A 24,941-nucleotide genomic window follows, 5' to 3' on the forward strand; every position below is an offset into this window, starting at 1 on the left:
CTCATTCAATATTATGGATAATTTTACTGGATATAATATTTTTGTCTATAGAGCTAGTTCTTTTGATTTCTGGTAGATGTGATTCTAGGATCTATGGTCTTTTATTGTGGCTGCTTGTAAGTACTGTACAATTCTAATTGTAACTCCAGTGAATTTAAATTTTTTTCTGGATTCTTACAAAATTTTTTCTTTTATCTGGGAGTTTCCAAATTTGGCAATAATATTTCCATGTGTTTCCCACAAAGGATCTCTTCAAGGTGGAGATTGATAATTTTTGTTTCTATTTCTATTTTCCCCTCATGTTCTATTACTCCAAGACAAATTGTTTGGATTGTTTCTTTCATTATTGTATCAAGGATCTTTTTTTTTTTTAAAATCACAACTTTCAGTTAATCCAATTATTCTTACATTTTTTCTTTTTAATCTATCCACAGATCTGCTTTTCTTGAGTGGTTTTTATTTTGTTTTTTTAAATTTTTTCCTCAATGTATCTCATGTTATTTTTAAATTCTTTTTTGAGTTCTTCTATAAATTTTCTGTAAAAATGGAGCCATTTAACATTACCCTTTGTGGTAGAAGTTTTTTTGCTGCAATTTATGCCTAGATCATATATGCATTTTGACCTTAACTTGGTAAATGATGTAAGATACTGGTAGTCTGCTTTCCAGTTTATCAAAAAAATTTTGAATAAATAATTTTAAAAAGAAGAAATGCATAATATTCACAACCACATGAAAATTTCTCCAGAATAACTTATAATACAAAAGATACAAATAAAAAATAACCCTGATATTTCACCTCATACCTTTCTAATTGCCAAAAATTATAATAAAGGGCAACAGTAAATGTTGGATGAGATTTGGAAAGATAGGCAGACTAATATATTGTTAGTGCAGCTGTCTGTGAGGGATGTAGAAAACCCTTACCCAAAATGACTACTCAGAGATCACTCAGTAGAAGGCAGAAAAGTTGTTTATTGAAAACCTCCAGAGGACGAGTTGTCCCATCGCGAGATAAGAAAGAGAAAGCTGCGGTAGGAGGTTAAAGAAGTAGTAAAGATACATAGCTTTTATACAAGAAATTACATCACAAGTAAGAGAGCATTGAGAAGGGGAGAGGGAGGCATCTAATTGGTTGTTGCTATTTGGGGAGATTGGAATGGAAGGTTTCTGTTTCCCTGAAATCTCCTGATTTCTGGGAAACAGAAAATCAGGCCTTCAGGCTTAATCAAGCAGACAGTGGCCCAGCTAATAGACTAAATATCAATAAATGTCAAATACCAATAAATATCATCAGCTCAGGTTAAGTAAATACATTTCTAGCTGGCTAAGGCTCAAGTAGATATGAGCCTGCACATGTTATACAGGTCATAGGGGAAACACAGAAATAATAAAATACAGAAAAAGAATGCATACATTCCTGTAAGTTCTTCACCTTATCTCTATTCCCTACATGTCTAAACATATTTAGTATATGAATGTAATGGAATATTACTGTTCTTTAAGAAACAAGTATGATGAATCTAGAGAATGATAGACAGATCTATGTAAACTGAAGCAAAGTGAAATAAACAGAACCAAGAAAACAATGGCACCAAAAAAAAGAAAAATAAGAATAATAAAATTTTAATGTTTCAAAGGATTCAAATGAAGAAATATGAGAAAATACTCTCAAGCTATTCCTTCATGGAAGTGGAAGGACTACACATATTACATATTAAGTAGATTTTCAGATTTTTAAAAATGTATTCATTGGTTTTGCTTATTTTTTATTCCTTATTTAAAAAAACTGTTCATCATTTGATATTCTAAGAAAGGAAGAGGAAGAGGGATACACAGAATATTGTGGTGATAGGAAAAACAGAAAATATCAATAAAATATATAAATGAAATAATTTGGTAATTCCTTTTAGGAGGTGAGGGAAAGAGAAGATTTAAGGAGCAGTCCAAAATCATCAAACTAGATCACTAGAAAGATTTGGATGCCCTCATAAAGACAAATGAAGCTGAAGAGAGGGTATTGTGATACGGGAACCACCTGCCAGTGGCTATTGGAGGTCTAAGTCAGACCTGTAGAATGGATCTCTTCATGAGAGCAGCTGATGATGATTGATGATGGTTGATGATGATACAAGGAGACTAAAAGGCAGTTGCTGTTCTCTGACTTCCATCCTAAGAGGAAGTTGCGTAGTAGCCTCTCTCCTCTTTCCTCTGCCTTCAATTTTTTTTTTTTCATTCCAGTCCACAAGCAACACCTGTGTCAGTTAAGGCTGTTTTCAACTCCTTGAAATGTTATGATTCACAGCTGTGGAGGCTCTCAGAGAATTAACCTGCCCCTTCACCTATGCATGGTCCTTAACAAGACAGGTTTTTTTTTTTTTTGGGGGGGGGGGTAGAAAATGGACTTTTAAATCACATTAATTTTGAGATATCTCCAAAATTTTCACTTGTTGATGACCTAAAGGCAGTGAGGGATGTGGAAAAACAATTAATGAGAAACTAAGAACAGCTATATCTGGAATTTAAACATGTAGAGATAAGTCAATGTGATCACTGAAATAGAGAATAAGGAGCTAAATTGGGAAAAAAATCAAAGGGCCTACGTCAGAGTCTTGTAGGTCACCTACAGGTGGGGAATGGAATATAGATGATGACCCTGTAAAGGAGAGAAAAAGGATTGATTTAACAAGTAAAACAATAGAAGAACTCAGAGAGATGAAAATATTTAGCAGGAAGCTATAATTATAAATATCAAATATTTAAGATACCAAAATCAATGAAAACTGATCAAATACCATCCCAGAAATAGAACTATTCATGAAATGTTTACTTTAAAGCAATGTAGTTTTTTTGAGATTTTTTTCCTACTGAGAAAAGCAGAAAAACAGTATAGTAAAATGAAAAAAAAATACCATTTTCTATAGCCCACAGTGTCAAGCAGATATTTAAAAGGCTCATTTTAAAAATTAAAGAAAAGACAAAGGATAGCTGAGAATTCAAAGGGACAGTTAAAACACATCTTAAAGCAATCTGTTCAATGATCTAAGGAAAGATCTGAAGTAAGAATTTTTTTCTTTTTCCTGCCTAAAGGTTAGACTAGACTAAGACTAGAATTATCTAATTTCATATGAAGAGGGAAGAAATGAAATTATCCTGAGAAATGAGAATGATTATAGAAAATTTTGTCCCTATGAATTCTCAGCGTGAAACAAAATAACCCCTCAAGTATATTCAACCTTGCTACCTACCAACCCATTTACCTTATCATGATCATCAATGAATAATTCAACACATTTTTTAAGAACATAGGTAGAAAACAAAAAAGGAGGTAGATACAAAGATAAAAGAGTGTTCTCTGATCTGAATGAGATCACAACTGATTTAAAGAGAAAAGACTAAAAACTATGATAAAAATGAATTTGGCACAAATTAGTGCTACATTGAGGGTTAAAAATAATATTTGGTAAGGTTTCAATAGTTAGAGAAGATTTTATTGACAGAGTAAAAATTGAGATAGGTTTTGAAACATGAAAAAATTCAATATTCTGAAAAAAAGCATTCCCAATAAGGGAGGAAGGTGAGAATGATAAATAAATAATTAGGAATTAAAATTTCCCTCCCTGTTAGCTTCTTAAGTTGAATTTATAAGGCTGAGCTTTTGGATCTCAAAGGTATCTATGAATAGGGAAGTCTTTATTTATTCTTAGATCCAAACATAAAAATGCATGTGCCTTCTTACAAAAGGTACTTATTTTATGTCATGAGACAATGCAAACTCATTGACGTAAGGAGTTATTCTTTTTTCTTTATATTCTAGTACCTGCTAGATGACAAATTATTAATCATTACTTGTTCACTTATTGATTTTGAGTGTTTTTATATGTGTATGTGAGAATACATTTGTCATTTTGTTACTTTTCCATCAATACTAATGAACAGTAGTACCAATTTCTTTACTGTGTTGTCAGTTGCTGTTTTTCTCCCCTATATATTAAGCAGCAAGATAAAGTAGAAATAAGCCTGATAACTTTGATCACACCTCTAAATATTCTTAGACACTGGATCAGTGCACATGTGTAATTGACTAGGAAACATTCCAAATGATAGGATTCAATTTAGCCTCAAAGGACTAAATTAGATAAGCTCTTGATTTTTTCTATAATTGCTTCTTTGTCTTAAAAATTCTAATATTTAGAATCTATATCAACTTTACTACTGCAGCAGAAGTCATTAAAATTCCCAGTCTTTTAAAGTCTATTAGCCTGTGTCCCTGTGTACAGGGACCAATAATTCATTTACAAAACTAACATTAAAATTAATCCCACAAGGCAAAATTTTTTTGAACCTCTGGTGGAAAGGATACCTCAGTGATTAATTTAAAAGTTATACTTTCTCTGGTCCTTAGAGGAACTTGATTGAAGAAATAGGTGCGAAAAGTTCCTATGAGTTTACATTAGAAAAACCCTAGGTTATTTATGTTAACTAATTTATTTTAAAAATATCTATGGCAGAAAATGAAGGTTATACATTGAATGCAAACTGTACTTAGGTGTGTACATTATTAATGACAACTGCCTCTAGTGTATCCTTACCTAGATCTAGAAAACCCACTTAAAGACAATTTCAGTTAAAATATTTTTGAATGGGGTAAATTTAAATGAACAACTTACATGTGTAAAATAACATGTTTTGCACTTATAATAAAGGCCACAAATATAATTGAAGCCCAAGGAATTCAAGTCTCTATTAGTATTGAGGAATGCTTGATTATTGACTATAGATAGGAGAGGTACTTTTTCTGTTATTTCTCACATTCCCTGTTTCATTCAGGTGAATGCTATTCAGCTTTAATGGGAAAGGAATTGATACTTTTAAGTATCAATTCTTAATCAATAACTTAAGTGTCAAGTATCTTCAGATCTCCCTTAGCTAAGTGTGTTGGAAAGTCCCTCAAATCTATGGCCAGATTAGTTACATCCACTAAAGTCTCTGATCTTGGGGAAAAGTATAAGATAATATGTGTGAGGAAAATAAATCTACATAGTGCTGAGACCTTCCTTTGTATCAGTCTTTCCTATTCTCTGGAGTCCTGGGTTATTCAAGCTACAGATGTATTTTACAAGAATTGACACAAGAATAGATAAAGCTATCAATGAGTAAACTCAGGCTGAGAGTGGTAACTTACTAAAGGTAATAAAGTTGGTAAAGTTTGAACTAGAACTAGAACTAGAAATTCATGACCCTTCTTTCAACAAAAAATTTTGGGGAGCTTTGAAACCAAATAGAAACTTTCTTCATTTCACTATTCCATTTCTTTTGCCATGTCTTTAGTCTTTAGTTACATGACTAATTCATGACAGAATTCTAAGGACAAAAACTAAGACCATGTTGATTCCTTAGTGTAAGTCAGGGTCACAGACAAGATATACCTACAGTGAAAATCTGAAGATTTGGGAGACAATTGAGTCAAAACTCTGTAATGTCCAGAGTAGCTTTCTGGAGGATCTCCAGACAGGCCTTGGTCTTTAGGTGGAGAAGTGATGAAGGCAGGAGAGCCACCACAAGAATGGCCAAAGATGGAGTCTGGAGTCTTCTCTGTGTCTGTGACTGAGATTCTCAGTTCTCAGTCCTCTCAGCCCTTAAATAGCTCAGTAAAATTACATTACTACAGCAGCTGAGCATGTGCACCCATTACATCACCATATCACAATAAGTATATGCCAACTAGAGTGATTACATCGTTAGCTAGAGAAACATTATCACATCAATCACACTGAGTAGGTGCTTAACTATAAGCACTCTTCTGTCCTTGATTCAAATATACCTTTCCAAAGTTCCGGCCCTCTACAATACTCCTTTAAATTCTGCTTTTAGATAACATATTGGTAGTACCAGTTTTAATATTGCATATGGTACCTAGCTTTTAAGTGTTCCAGAGAAACCTAACCTCTACATATGGCCTGCGTCCTAGAGTTTATTACCTCAGTTATTTGAAATTTGGACTTTAATATTACTCTAACTTTTGTGATCCTATAAGCATCTTCACTGAGATTCCTGGAGCACGAGAGATAACTATAATCATTATTAGACATTATTTATTGGTTTCCTGACTAGACTGTCTAAAACCAACAATGGCAGAGATTCAAGAGCTAAACCCTACCAATTGGAGGATTTCTCATGACAATTGGTTGCATTAGAAAGTATACTTCACCCTATGTGGGAAGCAAATGTGGTGTAGGTAGAAGGTAGAATCATCAGTAATGGATCCTGGTAGAAGCTCATGTTTTCCATGCTTTTTATCTTTTTAAATTTTATTGATATATTTTGTTTTTACATCATCTTTTTATAACAAAGCTCCTCACGTTCAAAAAGCTATTCATAATAACAAAAAAAAAAAAAGAAAGAAAATGTACTAAGCCACCATCAAACAAATAAAGTGACACATTACATATCTTTGGATCTCTGATCCTAACAGTGTGGACATTTTGGTCACTTTCTTAATATGAATCTAAATTGTTGTCCCAAAGAGTTGGAACAATTCACAGAAGTAAATAAGACTATCATCAAGGTAAAATGTAACCAGTAATTCCTGATAAGCGATTTCTTCCATATCAGCCCCATTTATAGAATTAGCAATGACCATTTACTGTGGCACATCCCATTTTACAGGTAAATTATAGGCAATACAATTTCTTGTGACACAGAATAAGTCAGTCATATTACTCTCTTGCTTTTAATAAGTAGATGCTTATACAACCAGGAAAGAAGACAGGAGCACTACATTGAGAATATAGTATATTGAAAATTCTGGACAGCAATATCTGTTAAGTATTCATCCATGACTGATCCAAAAATGCATGATATGAGGATTCTTATGCTAACCAAATGATCTGATGTTATATTATTTTAAGAAGCAATGTGCTATAGTAGATTGAATCCTATACTAATAGTCAAGAGACCTGGGATTGCATCTTGACTCAGGCACTACTGCCATTTTGGTCAGGTAGTCAATAAACATTTATTGAGGACCAGATGTGCCCGATATGCCAGATACCATGTTAAACTTTTGAGATACAAAAGTGGCAAAAGACCCTTGCCATTAAGCAGCATAGAGTCTGATGGGAAAATAATAAGCACACAAAAAAGTTATATAAACAATTAATTGGAAATAACTTTTGAAAGGGAAGGCATCAGAATTAAAAAAGATTTGGAAGGGGCAGCTAGATGGCACAGTGGATAGAGCACCAGACCTGAAATCAAGAGGACCTGAATTCAAATATGGCCTCAAATGCTTAACACTTCTTAGTTGTGTGACCCTGAAGAAGTCACTTATCCCTAGTAGCCTCAGCAAAACCAAAAAAAAAAAAAAGTTTGGGAAAAGACTACTTATAAAAGGAGGTCTTTTTTTTTGGAACTGGAGGAAGGTAAAATTACAAGTAGATAGGTATTAGAAGAGAGCATTCCAAACATGTGGAACACACAGAGAAAAAGCCTGTAATCAAGAGATAGAGTGTATTATTCTTTTAGCAACAAGGAAGCTAATGTGCTAATTACTGTCTTGGCAGGATCCAAGAGAATGTACTAGGTAAGATTGGGTGAGGATAAAAAGATTGGAATGATGGAAGGGGGATTGATACAAAAGACATTATGTTATGGTGGGCTTTGAACACCAAACAGAATTTTATATTTAATTCCGGAAGCGATAGGTAGTTTATTGAGGTGAAGTATGACATGGTAACTGTAGGTTCTCATTTGCTGTGATTTTTATCTCCCAACATGATTTATAAAACAATGTGTATTTAAAAAATAAACTTACTACAATAAAAAAGATACTTAAAAATAAGAAAAAAGAGAGACTTATGGCAGGTAGACCAGGGTGATAACAGTTTGTACCAGGATAATGACAGTATTAGAAGAAAGAAAAGGGAGTATTTGAGAGACATTGCAAATGTAAAATTGATAGTCTTAGCAAGAAATTTGGATATTTGGTGCAAGATGATCCACTCGTATGTAGAGAAAAACATATTGCATTTATTCTTATCTAAAGGTGAGGAAGAAATTATATTTTACATATGTAACAGGTGGTTTGACACTGGTACTTTTATTCAATTATTTATATTTTATTCAATATGTCAAGTATATAGGTCATTCTTAGGAAAAATGGGAATTCCACATTATGGACTAATTGACAATTGAAACTAACCTCACTCACTCATTTTCATCATATTTTATATCTACCCATTTAAGTGGATTTAAATGGAAATAAGCCCTTCCATATTAAGCCATGGAAGTGGTCAGGGAACAGATTCAGCCCTTGGTGGAGTGTATGTGTTTCAATCTATCTTCTACTGTAATTAATTATATTAGTTTTAACTAAAACTAACTCTCAAAAATGGACAAGTAAATTATAAAGAATTCCTATAAAAAACTGCTGATGAAAGATAACGCTATTAATGAGAACACAAATGAACAAAAAAGTAGGAAAGCTGACATTTTTCCAACTACTAAGAGAGACCTCTATTAACATGAGGTTAAAACAATAAAGTACTTATCAGATCTATCAAGAGTCAAAAAATACAAAATTATCAATATCATTTGCACTATCCACTATCTTTGATGTTGAACCTTGACCTAAGTATACATTGCCTCCTTCCCCAAAAGAGAAAGTTTATTATAACCTAATTATCAGATCCAATAGTTTTTTCTCAAACCTCATTTTCCTGGACCTTCTGAAGCCTCTGACATTGTTGATTTCTCTTCCTTCCTTAATAGCCTTTTCTTTTTCCGTTTTCAGGCTACCATTCTCTGATGGTTTGCCTCATTTACCTATAAGACCACTCCTCAGTCTCATTGCTAAATCCTCATCCAGGCCATGTCTACTAATCATAGGCATCCTTCGTTCTGTCCTGGGCACTATATTTTCTCCCTTTATATTATTCCTGTTGGTAATTTCATTAGCTCCCATAGATTTAATTATCATCTTTATTCTGATGATTTTCAAATATAACTATCCTGCCCTAACCTCTCCATTGGTCTCATATTTCTAGATGCCAAATATTTATGTTAAACTCAACCTGTCCAAAAGTGAATTCATTATTTTTCCTGCTAAACTTTCCCTTTCTCTTAGAAGGCATCATCATCATTACAGTCTACCAGGTTTCCAATATAGGTATCAACCTCAACTTCCCTATCTTTCACCTCTTACAGCTACTTATGGAGTGGGGACTCTCCTCACAGTTTCAGGGCAGAAAAGAAGGCTTGTTGTCAGGTCCCTAGAAGGATCTCTGAAAACAGCTGCAAAAAACTATCAAAGTATGGGACAATGCACACTCCATCCTGGAAAAAGAGCTCTACTTTAAAAAAAAATAAAGATCAAGTAACGGGCTAGAAAAATGAGCAGACAACAGAAAAAAGATTCTATCCATTTAAAGTTATCATGGTGACAAGGAAGATCAAAATTCATACTAAGAAGATAAGAAAGTCAAAACTCCTATATCTTTTTTTTTTAATTTTATTTTATTTAACAATAACTTTGTATTGACAGAATCCATGCCAGGGTAATTTTTTACAACATTAAAACTCCTATATCTTAAGCCTCTAAGAAAAATAAGAATTGGTCTTAGGCTATGGAAGAGCTCAAAAGGGATTTTGAAAATCAAGTAAAAGAGAGGAAGATTTAGGGGAAAAATTGAGAATGGTGCAAGATAAAATACAAAAAACTTATAAGGAGAAGAATGCCTTAAAAACCAAAAAAAAAAAAATAGCCAAATAGGAAAGAGATACAAAAGCTCATGTGAAAAAATAATTCCTTAAAAATTAGAATTAAGCAAATGGAAACTAACAACTGTGAGAAATCGATACAATAAAACAAAACCAAAAGAATGAAAAATTAGGAAAATAGGTAAAATATCTCACTGGAAACTGAACTGGAAAATAGATTCAGGAGAGATAATTTTTAAATTATTGGTTCACTTGAAAGTCATGATAAAAAAAAACAATTTGAACATCATCTTTCAAATACTTATCAAGAAAAATTAGCCTAATCTTCTAGAACCAGAGGATAAAATAGAAATTAAAAGAATCTACCAATCACCTTCTGAAAGAGATCCCAAAATGAAAACTCCCAGGAATATTATAGTCAAATTCTGGAACTCCTAGGTCAAGGAGAAAATATTGCATATCTCCAGAAAAGAAACAATTCCAGTACAGTGTATTCAGAATCAGGATAACACAAGAGGTAGCAGCTTCTATATTAAAGAATTGGAGGGCTTGGAATATGATATTCTGGAGAGCAATTGAACTAGGATTACAACCAAGAATCACCGATCCAGCATAAGTGAGTATAAAGCTTCAGAGGAAAAGTTAGAAATGCAATGAACTAGAGGAATCTCAAGTATTTGTTATAAAGACACCAGAGCTAAATAGAAAAAAAAAAATGATTTTCAACTACAGGACTGAGGAGAAGCATAAGGAAGTAATCGGGAAAGGGAAATCATAACAGACTTAAGGTTTATTTGTTTATATTCCTAAATGGAAGGATGATACTTATAACTAAGAAGAACTTTCTCATTATTATGGAAGTTAGAAGAAAAATATGTAGACAAAGAATACAAATGTGAGTTGAATATGAAGGGATAATACCAAAAAAAAAATTACAGGGTGAGAGAGCAATATACAGAAAAAAGAGAGAGAAAAGTGGAATGGTGTAATAACTTATCTGTTATAAAAAGAGGCAAGAAAAAGCTTCTACAGTGGAGGAAGGAGAGAGAGGAGAGGGTGAATGAACTTTATTGTCATCAAAATTGGCTCGAAAAGGAAATAACATACATACTTAATATGGGTATAAAATATATATCTTACCCTGCAAGAAAGTAGGAGGGGAATGGAATACAGGAAGGGGAAAGGGTCATAAAAATAATAAAACACTTTTGAGAATGGACAGGGTGAAAGGAGAGAGAAAATAGAATAAATAGGGGGAAATACAGTTAGCCATAGTAATTGTAAAAATAATGTTGATTCAAGTTTCTCTGATAAGGCCTCATTTTTCAAACACAGAGGGAACTGAGTCAAACATTTAAAAAAAGGATAACATCTGTGCTTCACTTGATGAATGATCAAAAGATATGATCTATGTCCAAAGGCTATAAATTCATGAATATCCTTTAACCAAACAATGCTACTATTAGTCATGAATTCCAGAAGAGATTTAAAAAAAAGAAAAGTAATTATAGTTACAAAATTATTTATAGCAGCCCTTTTCTCAGGGCAAAAAAAAACTGGAAATTGAGGGAATGCCCATCAAGTGGGGAATAATTAGATAAATTGTGGTATGTGATTATGATGGAATGTTATTGTTCTGTGGGATATGATGAGCAGGATGCTCTCAGAAAAAAACTCTGGAAAGCCCTCTATAAACTCAAGCAAAGTGAAATGTACTGCATAAAAGTAACAGCAATAACCAAGGATGATCAGCTATTAAAGACTTTCTCAGCAGTATAATGATTCAGGACTATTCTGAAGGACTTATGATGAAAAATCCTATCCAGAGAAGGAAGTGATTGTTTCTGAATACAGTTTGAAGCATTCTCTCTCTCTCTCTCTCTCTCTCTCTCTCTCTCTCTCTCTCTCTCTCTCTCCCTTCCTCCTTTTCTTATTTCCCTCCCTCCCTCTCTCTTTCCTTCTCTCTCTCTCTCTTCCTCCCTCTCTCCCTTCCTCTCTCCCTCCCTCTTTCCCTCTCTCCTTCCCTTCCCCCCTCTCTCTTTCCTTCCTCCCCCTTTATTTTTCTTCACTTTTTTTTTTTTAGGGTGGGAGATTTATGTTTTCTTTCACAACATGACTTATGGAAATGTTTTACCTAACTTCACATGTGGGTTCTTAATGGGAGCAGGGAATGGGAATAAGAGAAAGAATCTGGAGCTCAAAATTTTTAAAAACAAATATAAAAAAAAATTGTTTCAAATCAACTGGAAAAGGGGGGAAATATTGAATAAATTAATACTTTTAAAAGGTTCAAGTAGCTCCCTATCATTTCCAAGACAAATAAAAAAATCTTGGTATTCAAGGTTCTTCAAAATATAGTCCTTCTCCCCCAACTTTCCAATCTTCTTTTTCTTACTTTCCACTTCATACTCTTGAATCCAATTATAATAGCTTCCTTGATGCTCTATGAACAAAACACTCTACCAAACAGTTAAAGAAAAATTAAAATAAAACATAAACTCTTTGGAAAAATGGTAAGAAGGAGTTCATCCAAATTCCTTCTATGACACAAATATGGTACTGATACCTAAACCAGGATGAGCCAAAATAGACAAAGTACAGACAAATCTCCCTAATGAATATTGATGCAAAAATTTTAATAAAATATTAGCAAAGAGATTACAGCAATTTATCACCAGGATAATATATATGACCAAGTAGGATTTATACGAGGAATGTAGGACTGGTTCAATATCAGGAAAACTATTACCATAATTGATTATGTCAATAACAAAATCAACAGAAAATATAATTTCAATGGATGCAAAAAAAGCTTTTTGACAAAATACTGTATGTATTTTATTTTATATTTATAAAATATCCAATTCAAAACATCAGATAGGGATAAAGGGAGTTTTCCCTAAAATAATAAGCAGTATCTATCCAACAGCAGGCAATATTTGTAATGGAGAGATATTGGATGCATTCCCAATTAGATCAAGTTGAAACAAGAATGCCCATTATCACCACTATTATTCAACATTGTTAAAAATGTTGACTTTAGCAGATGATGTGATGATATATGCAGAGAAACCTAGAAAATCATCCAACAATGTACTTGAAATAATTTATAGTTTTAGCAAAGTCATTGGATATAAAAGAAACCCACAGAAATCATCAGCATTTCTATATATTACTGACAACTCCATCAACAAGAGACGGAAAGAAAAAGTCCATTTAAAACAACTGTAGACAAAATAAAATATTTAGGTGTTTATCTGCCAAGACAAACTCAGGAATTATATGAAGACAATTACAAAACATTTCACACACAAATAAAGTCAGATCTAACAACTGGAAAAATATCAGTTGTTCATGGATAAATTAAGCTAATATAATAAAAATAATAATTCTGCCTAAATTGGTCTACTTGTTCAGTGCCATACCAATCAAATGGACAAACATTATTTTGTAGAACTAGAAAAAAATAATAACAAAATTCATCTGAAAGAACAGAAGGTCAAGAATATCTTTTTTTTTTTTTTTTTGGCTTTCTCTCTCTCTCTCTCTCTCTCTCTCTCTTTCTCTCTCTCTCTCTCTCTCTCTCTCTCTCTCTCTTTTATAAAATAACTTTTTATTGATAGAACCCATGCCAGGGTAATTTTTTATAGCATTATCCCTTGCATTCACTTCTGTTCCGATTTTTCCCCTCCCTCCCTCCACCCCCTCCCACAGATGGCAAGCAGTCCCTTACATGTTGAATAGGTTACAGTATATCCTAGATACCATATATGTGTGCAGAACCAAACAGTTTTCTTGTTGCACAGGGAGAATTGAATTCAGAAGGTATAAATAACCCGGGAAGAAAAACAAAAATGCAAGCAGTTTATATCCATTTCCCAGTGTTCTTTCTTTGGGTGTAGCTGCTTCTGTCTATCTTTGATCAATTGAAACTGAATTAGCTCTCTTTAACAAAGGGATCCACTTCCATCAGAATACATCCTCAAACAGTATCGTTGTTGATGTATATAATGATCTCCTGGTTCTGCTCATTTCACTTAGCATCAGTTCATGTGAGTCTCGTCAGTCCTCTTTGTATTCATCCCACTGGTCATTCCTCACAGAACAATAATATTCCATAACATTCATATACTACAATTTGCTCAACCATTCTCCAATTGATGGGCATCCTTTCATTTTCCAGCTTCTAGCCACTACAAACAGGGCTGCCACAAACATTTTGGTACATACAGGCCCCTTTCCCTTCTTTAGTATCTCTTTGGGGTATAAGCCCAGTAGAAACACTGCTGGATCAAAGGGTATGCACAGTTTGATAACTTTTTGAGCATACTTCCAAATTGCTCTTCAGAATGGCTGGATGTGTTCACAATTCCACCAGCAATATATCAGTGTCCCTGTTTTCCCACATCCCCTCCAACATTCCACATTATCTTTCCCTGTCATTCTAGCCAATCTGACAGGTGTGTAGTGGTATCTCAGAGTTGTCTTAATTTGCATTTATCTGATTAATAATGATTTGGAGCATATTTTCCTATGTCTATAAATAGTTTCAATTGCTTCATCTAAGAATTGTCTGTTCATATAGAAGGTCAAGAATATCAAGGATATTAATGGAAAAAATACAAACCTACCTAGTACCAAACCTAAAACTATATTATATGCAGCAGTCAACAAAGCCATTTAGTACTGGCTAAGAAATAGAATGGTGGATCAGTGGAATAGATTAGATACACATGACTCAATAATCAAGGCTTACAGTATTCCTGTATTTGATAAAAAACCCCAAACTCCAGCTTCTGGAATAAGAACTCATTTTTGACAAAAATTGTTGGGAAAACTGGAAAATTATGTCAGAAACTCAGAATAGAGCTATATTTCACATCCCAAAACAAAATATCTTCAAAATGGGTACATGATTTGGGCATAAAGATACTATAAACAAATTAGGAGAGCAAGGGATCATTTTCCTAGTAGATCTTTAGAGAAGGAGGAATTTACAAACAAAGAAGAACTCAAATGTTCTAAATCACTGTTGATTAGAGAAATTTAAATTAAAACAACTCTGAGATATCACTCACACCTCTCAGATTTGCTAAAATGACAGGAAAACATAATGATAATTATTGGAGGATGTGGGAATAGTGGGACACTAATGCATTGTTGGTAATGTGAAATTAGCCAACAATTCTGGAGAGCAATTTGGAACTGTGCCCAAAGGGCTATCCAACTGGGCATATTCTTTGACCCAGAAGTTCTCCTACTGAGTCTATATCCCAAGGAAATCATAAAGAATGGAGAAGTACCCACATATGCAAAAATGTTTGTAGCAACTCTTGTTGTGGATGCCCATTAATTGAAGAATGGCTGAATAAGTTATGATATATGAAGGTAATGGAATATTATTGTTCATGAAAATAATGAAAAAGCTGATTTTAGAAAGGCCTGGAAAGATTTACATAAACTGATGCTGAGAAAAACAAGCAGAACCAGGAATAGATTGTAAACAATAACAAGAAGACTGTGCGATGATCAACTATGAAAGATTTTGTTCTTCTCAGGGGTTCAGTTATCCAAAATAATCTCAATAGACTTTGGACAGAAAATGCCATCTGCATCCGGAAAAATAAATATGGGAATTTATTGTAAATCGACATATGGTATATTCACTTCTTTTTTTCTGTGTTTTTTAACCTCCCCTGTGGTTTTTCCCTTTTGCTCTAATTTTTCTCTCCCAACATATTTCATAAAACAATGTATTTTCAAAATAAAAAAAGAAAAGGCAGTATCTGTTTCTTTTGTCTTTTAAGAAATATTTGAATCATTACATTAAGTCCAGTGTCAGGAAGAATATACAAGAGTATTTAAAGTATTATGAACATCATATGAATAGTTTTAATTTGCTGAAAAACTCATCTTTTAGTTATGTACTGCTACTTCTGCATTTTTTTTCTGAGTTGTTAACCAGGTCATCAGGGATAATAGTGGAAGAAAGAAGATATTCCATGATATTCATGGAGCAATTATATCTGGATTTTCAACTTTACATTAAGGGTGATGAGATAGTTTTAGAGTAAGTGTCAAAACAAATTTCAGCTCAGGCTATCTGATTTATCTCCTTGTATCATATTAAATATTTACCTAGAATTATTTCCTAAAATATAAATATATTTTAAACATATAACTAAATGCTGCAATGGCACAAAAGACACAAAGAAAAAGAATGAAAAGTCTCTGCCCTTTTCCTCAGAATAACATTTTATAACCTTATTATAATACTCATTCACCACAACTCTGATTTTCCTCTTTCTATCATGAAACATTTCCATATATTTAGTTCAAGGATGAAGAGAAGGCATCCTCACAAACCCTTTAACATTTTCTAAGATAGCTGAATTGATGGTTGGCTATTCAGAGTCAACAATCAGGTTCAGCAGTTACATTCTCTCTTTGTGGTAATGAGGAAAAATCTTTTCTTCTCAGATTTTCTATACTAAGTATATTGAAATTTGGGGATCCATAATGAGCTCTAGATTAATTACATATACCTATAAGGAGATTCTTAATAGTCTCTCTATCTGGTTGATATTCCTGTTAGAACAATGGGTGTACTCAGAGACCCAGATAAAAGCTGACCTAAGAGTGTCATGAGAATTATGTACTGACAATTCCTTCTTATACTTTTTGGTAAGAAAAAAAATTATATCTTTACAGATAAGTTCTAAGTTTCTACAAACCTTGAGGTTTTGGCAAGGTTAATGGTAACTGATAGTTACATAACTTATAGGACACGAAAACATCACAGAATTTGAGCGCACTGCAATCCTTAATGATGAGAAACTTTACCAAGAGAGTGGAATTAATCACGTTAACAGTATAAAAGAAAAAGAATTTTAGCCACAGATCCAGCCAATTAGTTGGTTGGGTAGATCACATACACAGTAAAAGGAAATGGGTCAAGTTTGAATGAAAGAATACAGCAATTGGAAAGTAAAGTTAAACAAAAAGCAGAGCACTTAAGGTACATAAGGTGATTGATTCAACAGTGAACAAAATTTACAACAGGATAAGAATCTTGAGAAGTAAAATCTTTAGAATATAATGGTAACTACACCACTTTGTGGTTCTTAAAATGGCATTGTTCATCAAAACAAAAACACAGTATTTTGATATTATTTATTAGTATATTGCATTATTATGAATGCTTCAAGAAAAGCACTATAACAAGAAAAGAAAAGAAAGAATATGGAGAGATTTCAGAAAAGATGTTCTGAGTAGAAAATATATATCAGTGTCAGATTTTTCCAGAGGGAATACAACTTCAAGAACAAAGTATAAATTCATTGCCCTTGAACTTCTTTTTGTCACCAGAACATTGTCCTTTCCATGAATTTCTTCATGGCAACTTTCACATCTTTGTTTCTCAGGCTGTAGATCAAGGGGTTCAACATAGGGACAAGAATTGTGTAAAAGACAGAGGACATTTTCCCTTGTTCCATGGAGCTGACTGAAGAAGGCTGCAGATACATGAAGGCAGCTGAGCCAAAGAAGATAGAAACAGCTGCCATGTGGGAGCTGCAGGTGCTGAAAGCCTTGGATCTCCCTTCAGTGGAACGGATGCGGAGAATGCTAGCAATAATGAAGATATAAGAGCTAAGAATGGTTAAAGTTGGGGTGAGGATGTTAAATGCACTGAAGCAAACAACCACCACTTCATTAATATAGGTACTGGAGCAAGACAGCTCTAGGAGGGGATTGAGATCACAGAAGTAATGGTTGATGACATTGTCCTTACAGAAGAACAGTCTAAGCATGCATCCTGTATGAGCTGTGGCACCAACCAAGCCCATGAAGAATACACCACCTACCAGCCAAATGCACACCTCGTGAGTCATAATGACATTATATAACAGGGGTCTGCAAATGGCCACGTAACGGTCATATGCCATAGCTGCTAACATATGACACTCTGCAATTACAAAAATGAGGAAGAAATAGAGCTGTGTCATACAGTCATTGTAGGAGATGATGTTCTTCTCTGACACAAAATTCATCAACATTTTGGGAGTAATTACTGTAGAGTGACAGAAATCAATGAAAGACAAACTGCTAAGTAAATAATACATGGGTGTGTGAAGGTGAGAAGTGACTCCAATCAATGTTATCATGCCCAGGTTTCCCACAAAGGTGACCACATAGATGCTCAAAAATAGTAGTAAAAGGGGAATCTGGAGCTCTGGCCTGTGTGTTAGTCCTTCAAGGATGAAATTTGTCACTGCAGAATTATTGCCTCTGTCCATTTAAAAAGGGTATTCTGTTGGAATGGGAAAAAAGCAGTATATCAGAGGAGATACTCATAATTTGTCAGAGGTTCATAAACAATGGGATACTGTGAGGCAATTAGGTATTACAATGGATAGAGCACTGATTCTGGAATCAGGAAAACCTGATTCAAACCCCACCTCAAATACTTAAAAATTCCTAGATGTGTGACCCGAATTGCAACCAAGAAAAAAAGATAGTGAAGAATCAGTCACAAAAAAAGCACTACCAGTGTTTCTTTGTGGCCAGTGACTTATCCTTGATATCTATATCTGAAGTCTTAATAAAATCTCATATGACAAGAAACAATGATTCTATCCCATTTCAGAGATAAGAAAATATTTTTGAGATGTTCATTTTTAATCTGAGATCAAAACTTGAAAATGCAATGAAACTGTAGCCCTCTTTTAATAAAATACTACTAAAAAAAGGGGGGTTGGAACAACTTTGACAATTACTAATTCTGCACTTTCCTTCATAGTGAACTATTTCTTGACCAAACATGTTGATATCTCCTAATGACCAGGAAGGCTTTTCAAGATGTGTTTCACAAAATCTTAACTCCTATGACTTTAGGCTTAGAAGGAGACTATTACTCACCTGGCAGTCTTGGAACTTAAGGTTATCTTTCTCATTGTTCTAGATGGTGAATGGTATTGATTAGGTTCATGTCGACAGTTTGGAAAACCGTCCCTATTTTTGTTCTCAGCCTAATTAATAGTATGACTCTCACACATTGAACTTCTTTCAAAATTCTGAAATAGAGATCCAAGTTCCTGTTTGCAGGTTTTGGGATAGAGTTTCTCTTCAGATGTAAGGGGGCAAGCAGCACTTATCAATATAACTGGAGCTGCTGGCTTATTTGGTATGACGACGGTTTTCTCTTAAGACTGGAGAACCCTGGGATTTGATTAGAAATACAAATAGGTACTACTAAAGCCTCACTTCTATCTCACTAGGGATAAAATAATTCTAATGTCAGGTGTTTTATTTTTCACCCTTCTTTTCCTCCTATAAATAGGTTTATTTTGATTTTTACATTGCATTTATTATATTAAATCTCTACCTTATGTTTCTGAGGGAAACAGGAAATAGCATGTATTAATAGTGTAGAAAAAGTATTTCAATGCTATTTCTTAGATATATACTATTTTGTGGAATTTTAAAGTTACCATGATTTTGGAAGAGAAGGCAAAGCTTTTTCTTTTCTCTTCTTACAGAAAAGAAAACTCTTAAGATAAGAGAATTTTTTTTTTAGATTCAGTAAGTTAAAAAAAAAAAAACAGGTGTCATTTTTTTGGAAGCACTATGAGTCTTGGAGTAATGAGTGATTTAAATATGATTCTTTTTTATAACACATACTTATGCAAGGGACAGCTAAAAGGTGAAGTGGATAGGGTATTGGGCTGAGTCATCGAGTTCTCTTTGTTTTTGTTTGTTCTTAAATAATAGTTTTTTTTATTTTCAACATACATACAAAGATCCTTTTCAACATTCACTCTTTTTTAAATTTTTATTTATTTTTATTTTTTATATTTTTTAATAATTATAACTTTTTATTGACAGAACCCATGTCTGGGTAATTTTTTTTTTAACAACATTATCCCTTGCACTCATTTCTGTTCTGATTTTTCCCCTCCCTCTTTCCACCCCCTCCCCTAGATGGTAGGCAGTCCTATACATGTTGACTATGTTACAGTATATCCTAGATATAATATATGTATGCAGAACCAAACAGTTCTCTTGTTGCACAGGAAGAGTTGGATTCAAAAGGCAAAAATAACCCAGAAAGAAAAACAAAAATGCAAACAGTTTACATTCATTTCCCAGTGTTCTTTCTTTGGATGTAGCTGCTTCTGTCCAACATTGATCAATTGAAACTGAATTCGATCTTCTTTTTGTCAAAGAAATCCACTTCCAATCAGAATACATTCTCATACAGTATAGTTGTTGAAGTATATAATGATCTCCTGGTTCTCATTTCGCTTAACATCAGTTCATGTAAGTTTTTCCAAGCCTCTCTGTATTCATCCTGCTGGTCATTTCTTACAGAACAATAATATTCCATAACATTCATATACCACAATTTACCCAACCATTCTCTAATTGATGGGCATCCACCCAGTTTTCAGTTTCTAGCCACTACAAACAGGACTGCCACAAACATTTTGGCACATACAGGTCCCTTTCCCTTCTTTAGTATTTCTTTGGGATATAAGCCCAATAGAAACACTGCTGGATCAAAGGGTATGCACAGTTTGATAACTTTTTGGGCATAATTCCAGATTGCTCTCCAGAATGGTTGGATTTGTTCACAACTCCACCAACAATGCATCAGTGTCCTAGTTTTCCTGCATCCTCTCCAACATTCATCATTATTTTTTCCTGTCATCTTAGCTAATCTGACAGGTGTGTAGTGGTATCTAAAAGTTGTCTCAATTTGCATTTCTCTGATCAATAGTGATTTGGAACACTCTTTCATATGAGTGGAAATGATTTCAATTTCATCATCTGAAAATTGTCTGTTCATATCCTTTGACTATTTACCAATTGGAGAATGGCTTGATTTCTTATAAATTAGAGTCAATTCTCTATATATTTTGGAAATGGGGCCTTTATCAGAACCTTTAACTGTGAAAATGTTTTCTCAGTTTGTTGCTTCCCTTCTAATCTTGTTTGCATTAGTTTTTTTTTTTTTTTTGTACAAAGGCTTTTTAATTTGATATAATCAAAATTTTCTATTTTGTGATCAATAATAATCTCTAGTTCATCTTTGGTTACAAATTTCTTTCTCCTTCACAAGTCTGAGAGGTAAACTATCCTATGTTCCTCTAATTTATTTATAATCCCGTTCTTTATGTCTAAATCATGGACCCATTTTGATCTTATCTTGGTATTCAGTGTTAAGTGTAGGTCCATGCCTAATTTCTGCCATACTAATTTCCAGTTTTCCCAGCAGTTTTTGTCAAATAATGAATTCCTATCCCAAAAGTTGAGATCTTTGGGTTTGTCAAACACTAGATTGCTATAGTTGACTATTTCGTCTTGTGAACCTAACCTATTCCACTGATCAACTAATGTATTTCTTAGCCAATAACAAATGGTTTTGGTGACTGCTGCTTTATAATATAGTTTTAGGTCAGGTACAGCTAGGCCACCTTCATTTGATTTTTTTTTTCATTAATTCCCTTGAGATTCTTAACTTTTTGTTCTTCCATGTGAATTTTGCTGTTATTTTTTCTAGATCCTTAAAATATTTTCTTGGAAGTCTGATTGGTATAGCACTAAATAAAAAAATTAGTTTAGGGAGTATTGTTATCATTATTATATTCACTTGGCCTATCCAAGAGCACTTAATATTTTTCCAATTATTTAAATGTGACTTTATTTGTGTGGAAAGTTTTTTTGTAATTTTGCTCATATAATTCCTGACTTTCCTTTGGTAGATAGATTCCCAAATATTTTATGCTGTCAACAGTTATTTTGAATGGAATTTCTCTTTGTATCTCTTGCTGTTGGATTTTTTTGGTGATGTATAAAAAAGCTGAGGATTTATGTGGATTTATTTTGTATCCTGCAACTTTGCTAAAATTATGAATTATTTTTAATAGCTTTTTAGTAGAATCTCTGGGGTTCTCTAAGTATACCATCATATCGTCTCCAAAGAGTAATAGTTTGGTTTCCTCATTACTTATTCTAATTCCTTTAATCTTTTTATTGACTCTTATTGCCGAGGCTAGTGTTTCTAATACAGTATTAAATATTAATGGTGATGGTGGGCAACCTTGTTTCACCCCTGATCTTACTGGGAGAGGTTCCAGTTTTTCCCCATTGCATATGATGCTTACTGACAGTTTTAAATATATGCTCCTGACTATTTTAAGGAAAAGTCCATTTATTCCTATCCTCTCAAGTGTTTTTATTAGGAATGGATTCAACATTCACTCTTGAAAAATCTTGTGTTTCAAATATTTCCCGCCCTTATCCCACCCCCTTCCCTAGACAGCAAGTACTCCAATATATGTCAAACATGTACAATTATTCTATACATATTTATATATTTATTATGTTGCACAAGAATATGAACACAAAACTTAAGAGAAGCATAGAAAAGTAAATGGGGAAAATATATTATTTAAAGGTTAAGCTGTTCAGATCCCTGGATGAAAAAACTATATCTGTAACTCTTAAGAACTGTATTCTGTTACTGGGGCAGAGAGAGGGAAGCATCACATGATCAGAGAATGTGGTTGTGAAGGGACACTGATGTGATACCAAAGAATAAAATACTAATAAATGATATTTTTATATTTAATCTCAAAAGTGATAAGGAAGGAAAGTACATTTTGATAAAGGGTATGGAAAACAATGAAGTTGCAATGATTCTAAATTTATATGCACCAAGTGGTAGAGAAGCCAAATTCCTAGAGAAGATTTTGAGTCAGTCATAGGAAGAAATAGATGCAAAACTATATTAGTGGGAGATCTTAACCTTATCTTCTCAGAATCAAACAAATTTAATCACAAAATAAATAATAAATAAACTAAGGAAGTTAATAGAGTCCTAGAAAACCTAAATATAATAGACCTCGGGAGAAAGGTGAATAAGGACAAAAAGTAGTATACCTTTTTCTCAGCAGTACATGGCACCTACACAAAAATTGATTGAGTATTATGGCATAAAAATCTCACAATCAAATGCAGTAAGGAAGAAATAATAAGTGCTTCCTTTCCAGATAACAATACAAAAAAAGCAATGAAAAATCAAGGAAAAATACACTAAAGATCAATTGGAAATTAATCTAATTGTAAAAAAAAAATGAGTGGATCAAACAACAAATCACAGAAACAATCTAAGAAAATGACAATAACGAGGCAACATACCAAAACCTATGTGATACAACTAAAGCAATTCTTAAAGGGTATTTTATATCTCTAGATAGTGGCTTAACAAAATAGAGCAGGAGAGATTAATGAATTAGGTATGCAACTAAAAAAGCTAGAAAAAGAATAAAGTAAAATTTTCAATTAAATACCAAATTAGAAAATGTGAAACTCAAAGTAGAGATTGATAAAATTGAAACTAAGAAAATTGATGAACTAATAAATAAAACTAAGAATTGGTTTTGGGTGGGGGGGGAACCAAAAAATTATATAAATCTTTGGTTAGTTTGATTAGGAAAAAAAGAAAGGAATCATGAACATCAAAAGTGAACTTACCATTAAGGAAAAAGAAATTAATGAAATAATTAGGACATATTTTGCCCAAATGTATGACAGCAAATCCAATATTCTAACCAAAATAGATGAATATTTATAAAAACATAAATTGCCTAGATTAACAAAAGTAGAAATAAATTATTTAACTAGTCCTATTTTAGAAAATGAAATTGAACAAGCATTAATAAACTCCCTAAGAAAAAATCTCCAGGGCCAGATGAATTGACAAATTAATTCTATCAAACAGTTAAAGAAAAATTAATTTGAATGCAATGGAAAATATTTGGAAAAATAGGCAAAGAAGGAGTCCTATCAAATTCCTTCTATGACACAAATATGATACTGATACCCAAATCAGGAAGAGCCAAAACAGACAAAGAAAATTACAGACAAATCTCTCTAATGGATATTGATGCAAAAATTTTAATAAAATATTAGCAAAGAGATTATAATAACTTATCAGCAGCATAATACACTATGATGAAATGGGATTTATATGAGGAATGGAGGATTCGTTCAATGTCAGGAAAACTATTATCATAATCAACCATATCAATAAATAACCAATAAATAACCTATGATAATTTCAATTAATGCAGAAAACGCTTTTGATAAAATACAACACCCATTCCTACTTAAAAAAAAAAAAAACTCTTCAACAAATATTTGATTATTTATTTCTTCACCTTGAAACATCTTTAGGAAACAAAATTTTACAAATCAGTCATAAATTTCTATAAACTTTGAGGATTTGGCAAGGTTAATAAAAGCTAGCAGTATTGATAGCTGATGGTTACACAGATTACTGCAGAGCACAAACATTCATTACACAGCTTAATACAGAACACAAAGACATCCAAAGAATTTGAATAATTTACAATCTTTAATGACAAGAAACTTATCAAGAGAATGAAACTATCACATTATAAAGAAGCATAAGAAAGAAGGGATTTAAACTACAAGCCCAGTCAATTAAGTGATGGAGTAGACCAAATACAGAGTAAAAGGAAATGGTTCAAGATTTAATGAAATAATATAACAAAAAAGAAGGCAAAGCTAGAGAAAAAGCATAGCAGTTAAAGTACACAAACTTTCCGTTGCAACTGTGAACAAAAAATGCAGAGATGTGGGTCTTGAGAAGTGACATCTTCAATGGTAGCTATATCACTTTGCAATTCTTAAAATTGCAGTGGCTTATCAAAACAAAGACTTGTATTTTGATATTATTTGTTATTATATTTAATTCCTATGATTGCTCCAAGAGAATGACTATAATACATTTGAAAATATATAGAGTCATGAAGAGATTTCATTAAAAAGATTCTGAATAGAAAGTGTACATTACTGTATCTTGGCATCTGAAAAGAAAAGATTTTGCCAAAAGGAATACAACTTCCAGACAAAGTATAAATTCATTACATTGGCATTTTCTTTTTAACAATTTCCCTTGTTCTACAGAGCTGACTGAAGAAGGCAGCAGATAGCTGAAGGTAGTTGACCTAAATAACATAATACATAGCAGTTTAGAGATTGTCTTTGCCCACTAAATAGTGAGCTCCTTGACAGCAGATATTGTTTTTTGCCTTTCTTTGTTTTTCCAGCACATATCACAGTCCCTAATACAATGGGTTCTTAATAAATGCTTATTGACTGACTTGTCAGTAATTTGAATAATGTTAGCAA

At 33.0% G+C, this 24,941-nt stretch overlaps 1 protein-coding gene across 1 annotated transcript; it reads right to left on the reverse strand.

The window, feature by feature from the left end:
* Window positions 1-17,080: 17,080 nt before the first annotated feature.
* LOC127554873 (olfactory receptor 8G1-like) lies at window positions 17,081-18,016 on the reverse strand. The gene has a single exon (XM_051986790.1). The coding sequence runs from the start codon at window positions 18,014-18,016 to the stop codon at window positions 17,081-17,083; it is 936 nt and encodes a 311-aa protein (XP_051842750.1).
* Window positions 18,017-24,941: the final 6,925 nt, after the last annotated feature.

Source organism: Antechinus flavipes, chromosome 3, assembly GCF_016432865.1.
Source record: "Antechinus flavipes isolate AdamAnt ecotype Samford, QLD, Australia chromosome 3, AdamAnt_v2, whole genome shotgun sequence".
In the NCBI taxonomy this organism is placed as follows: Eukaryota; Metazoa; Chordata; class Mammalia; order Dasyuromorphia; family Dasyuridae; genus Antechinus; species Antechinus flavipes.

Coding starts and splice junctions, on each gene's coding strand:
- LOC127554873 (XM_051986790.1), bottom strand. CDS start 18,016: ATGGACAGAGGCAATAATTCTGCAGTGACAAATTTCATCCTTGAAGGA.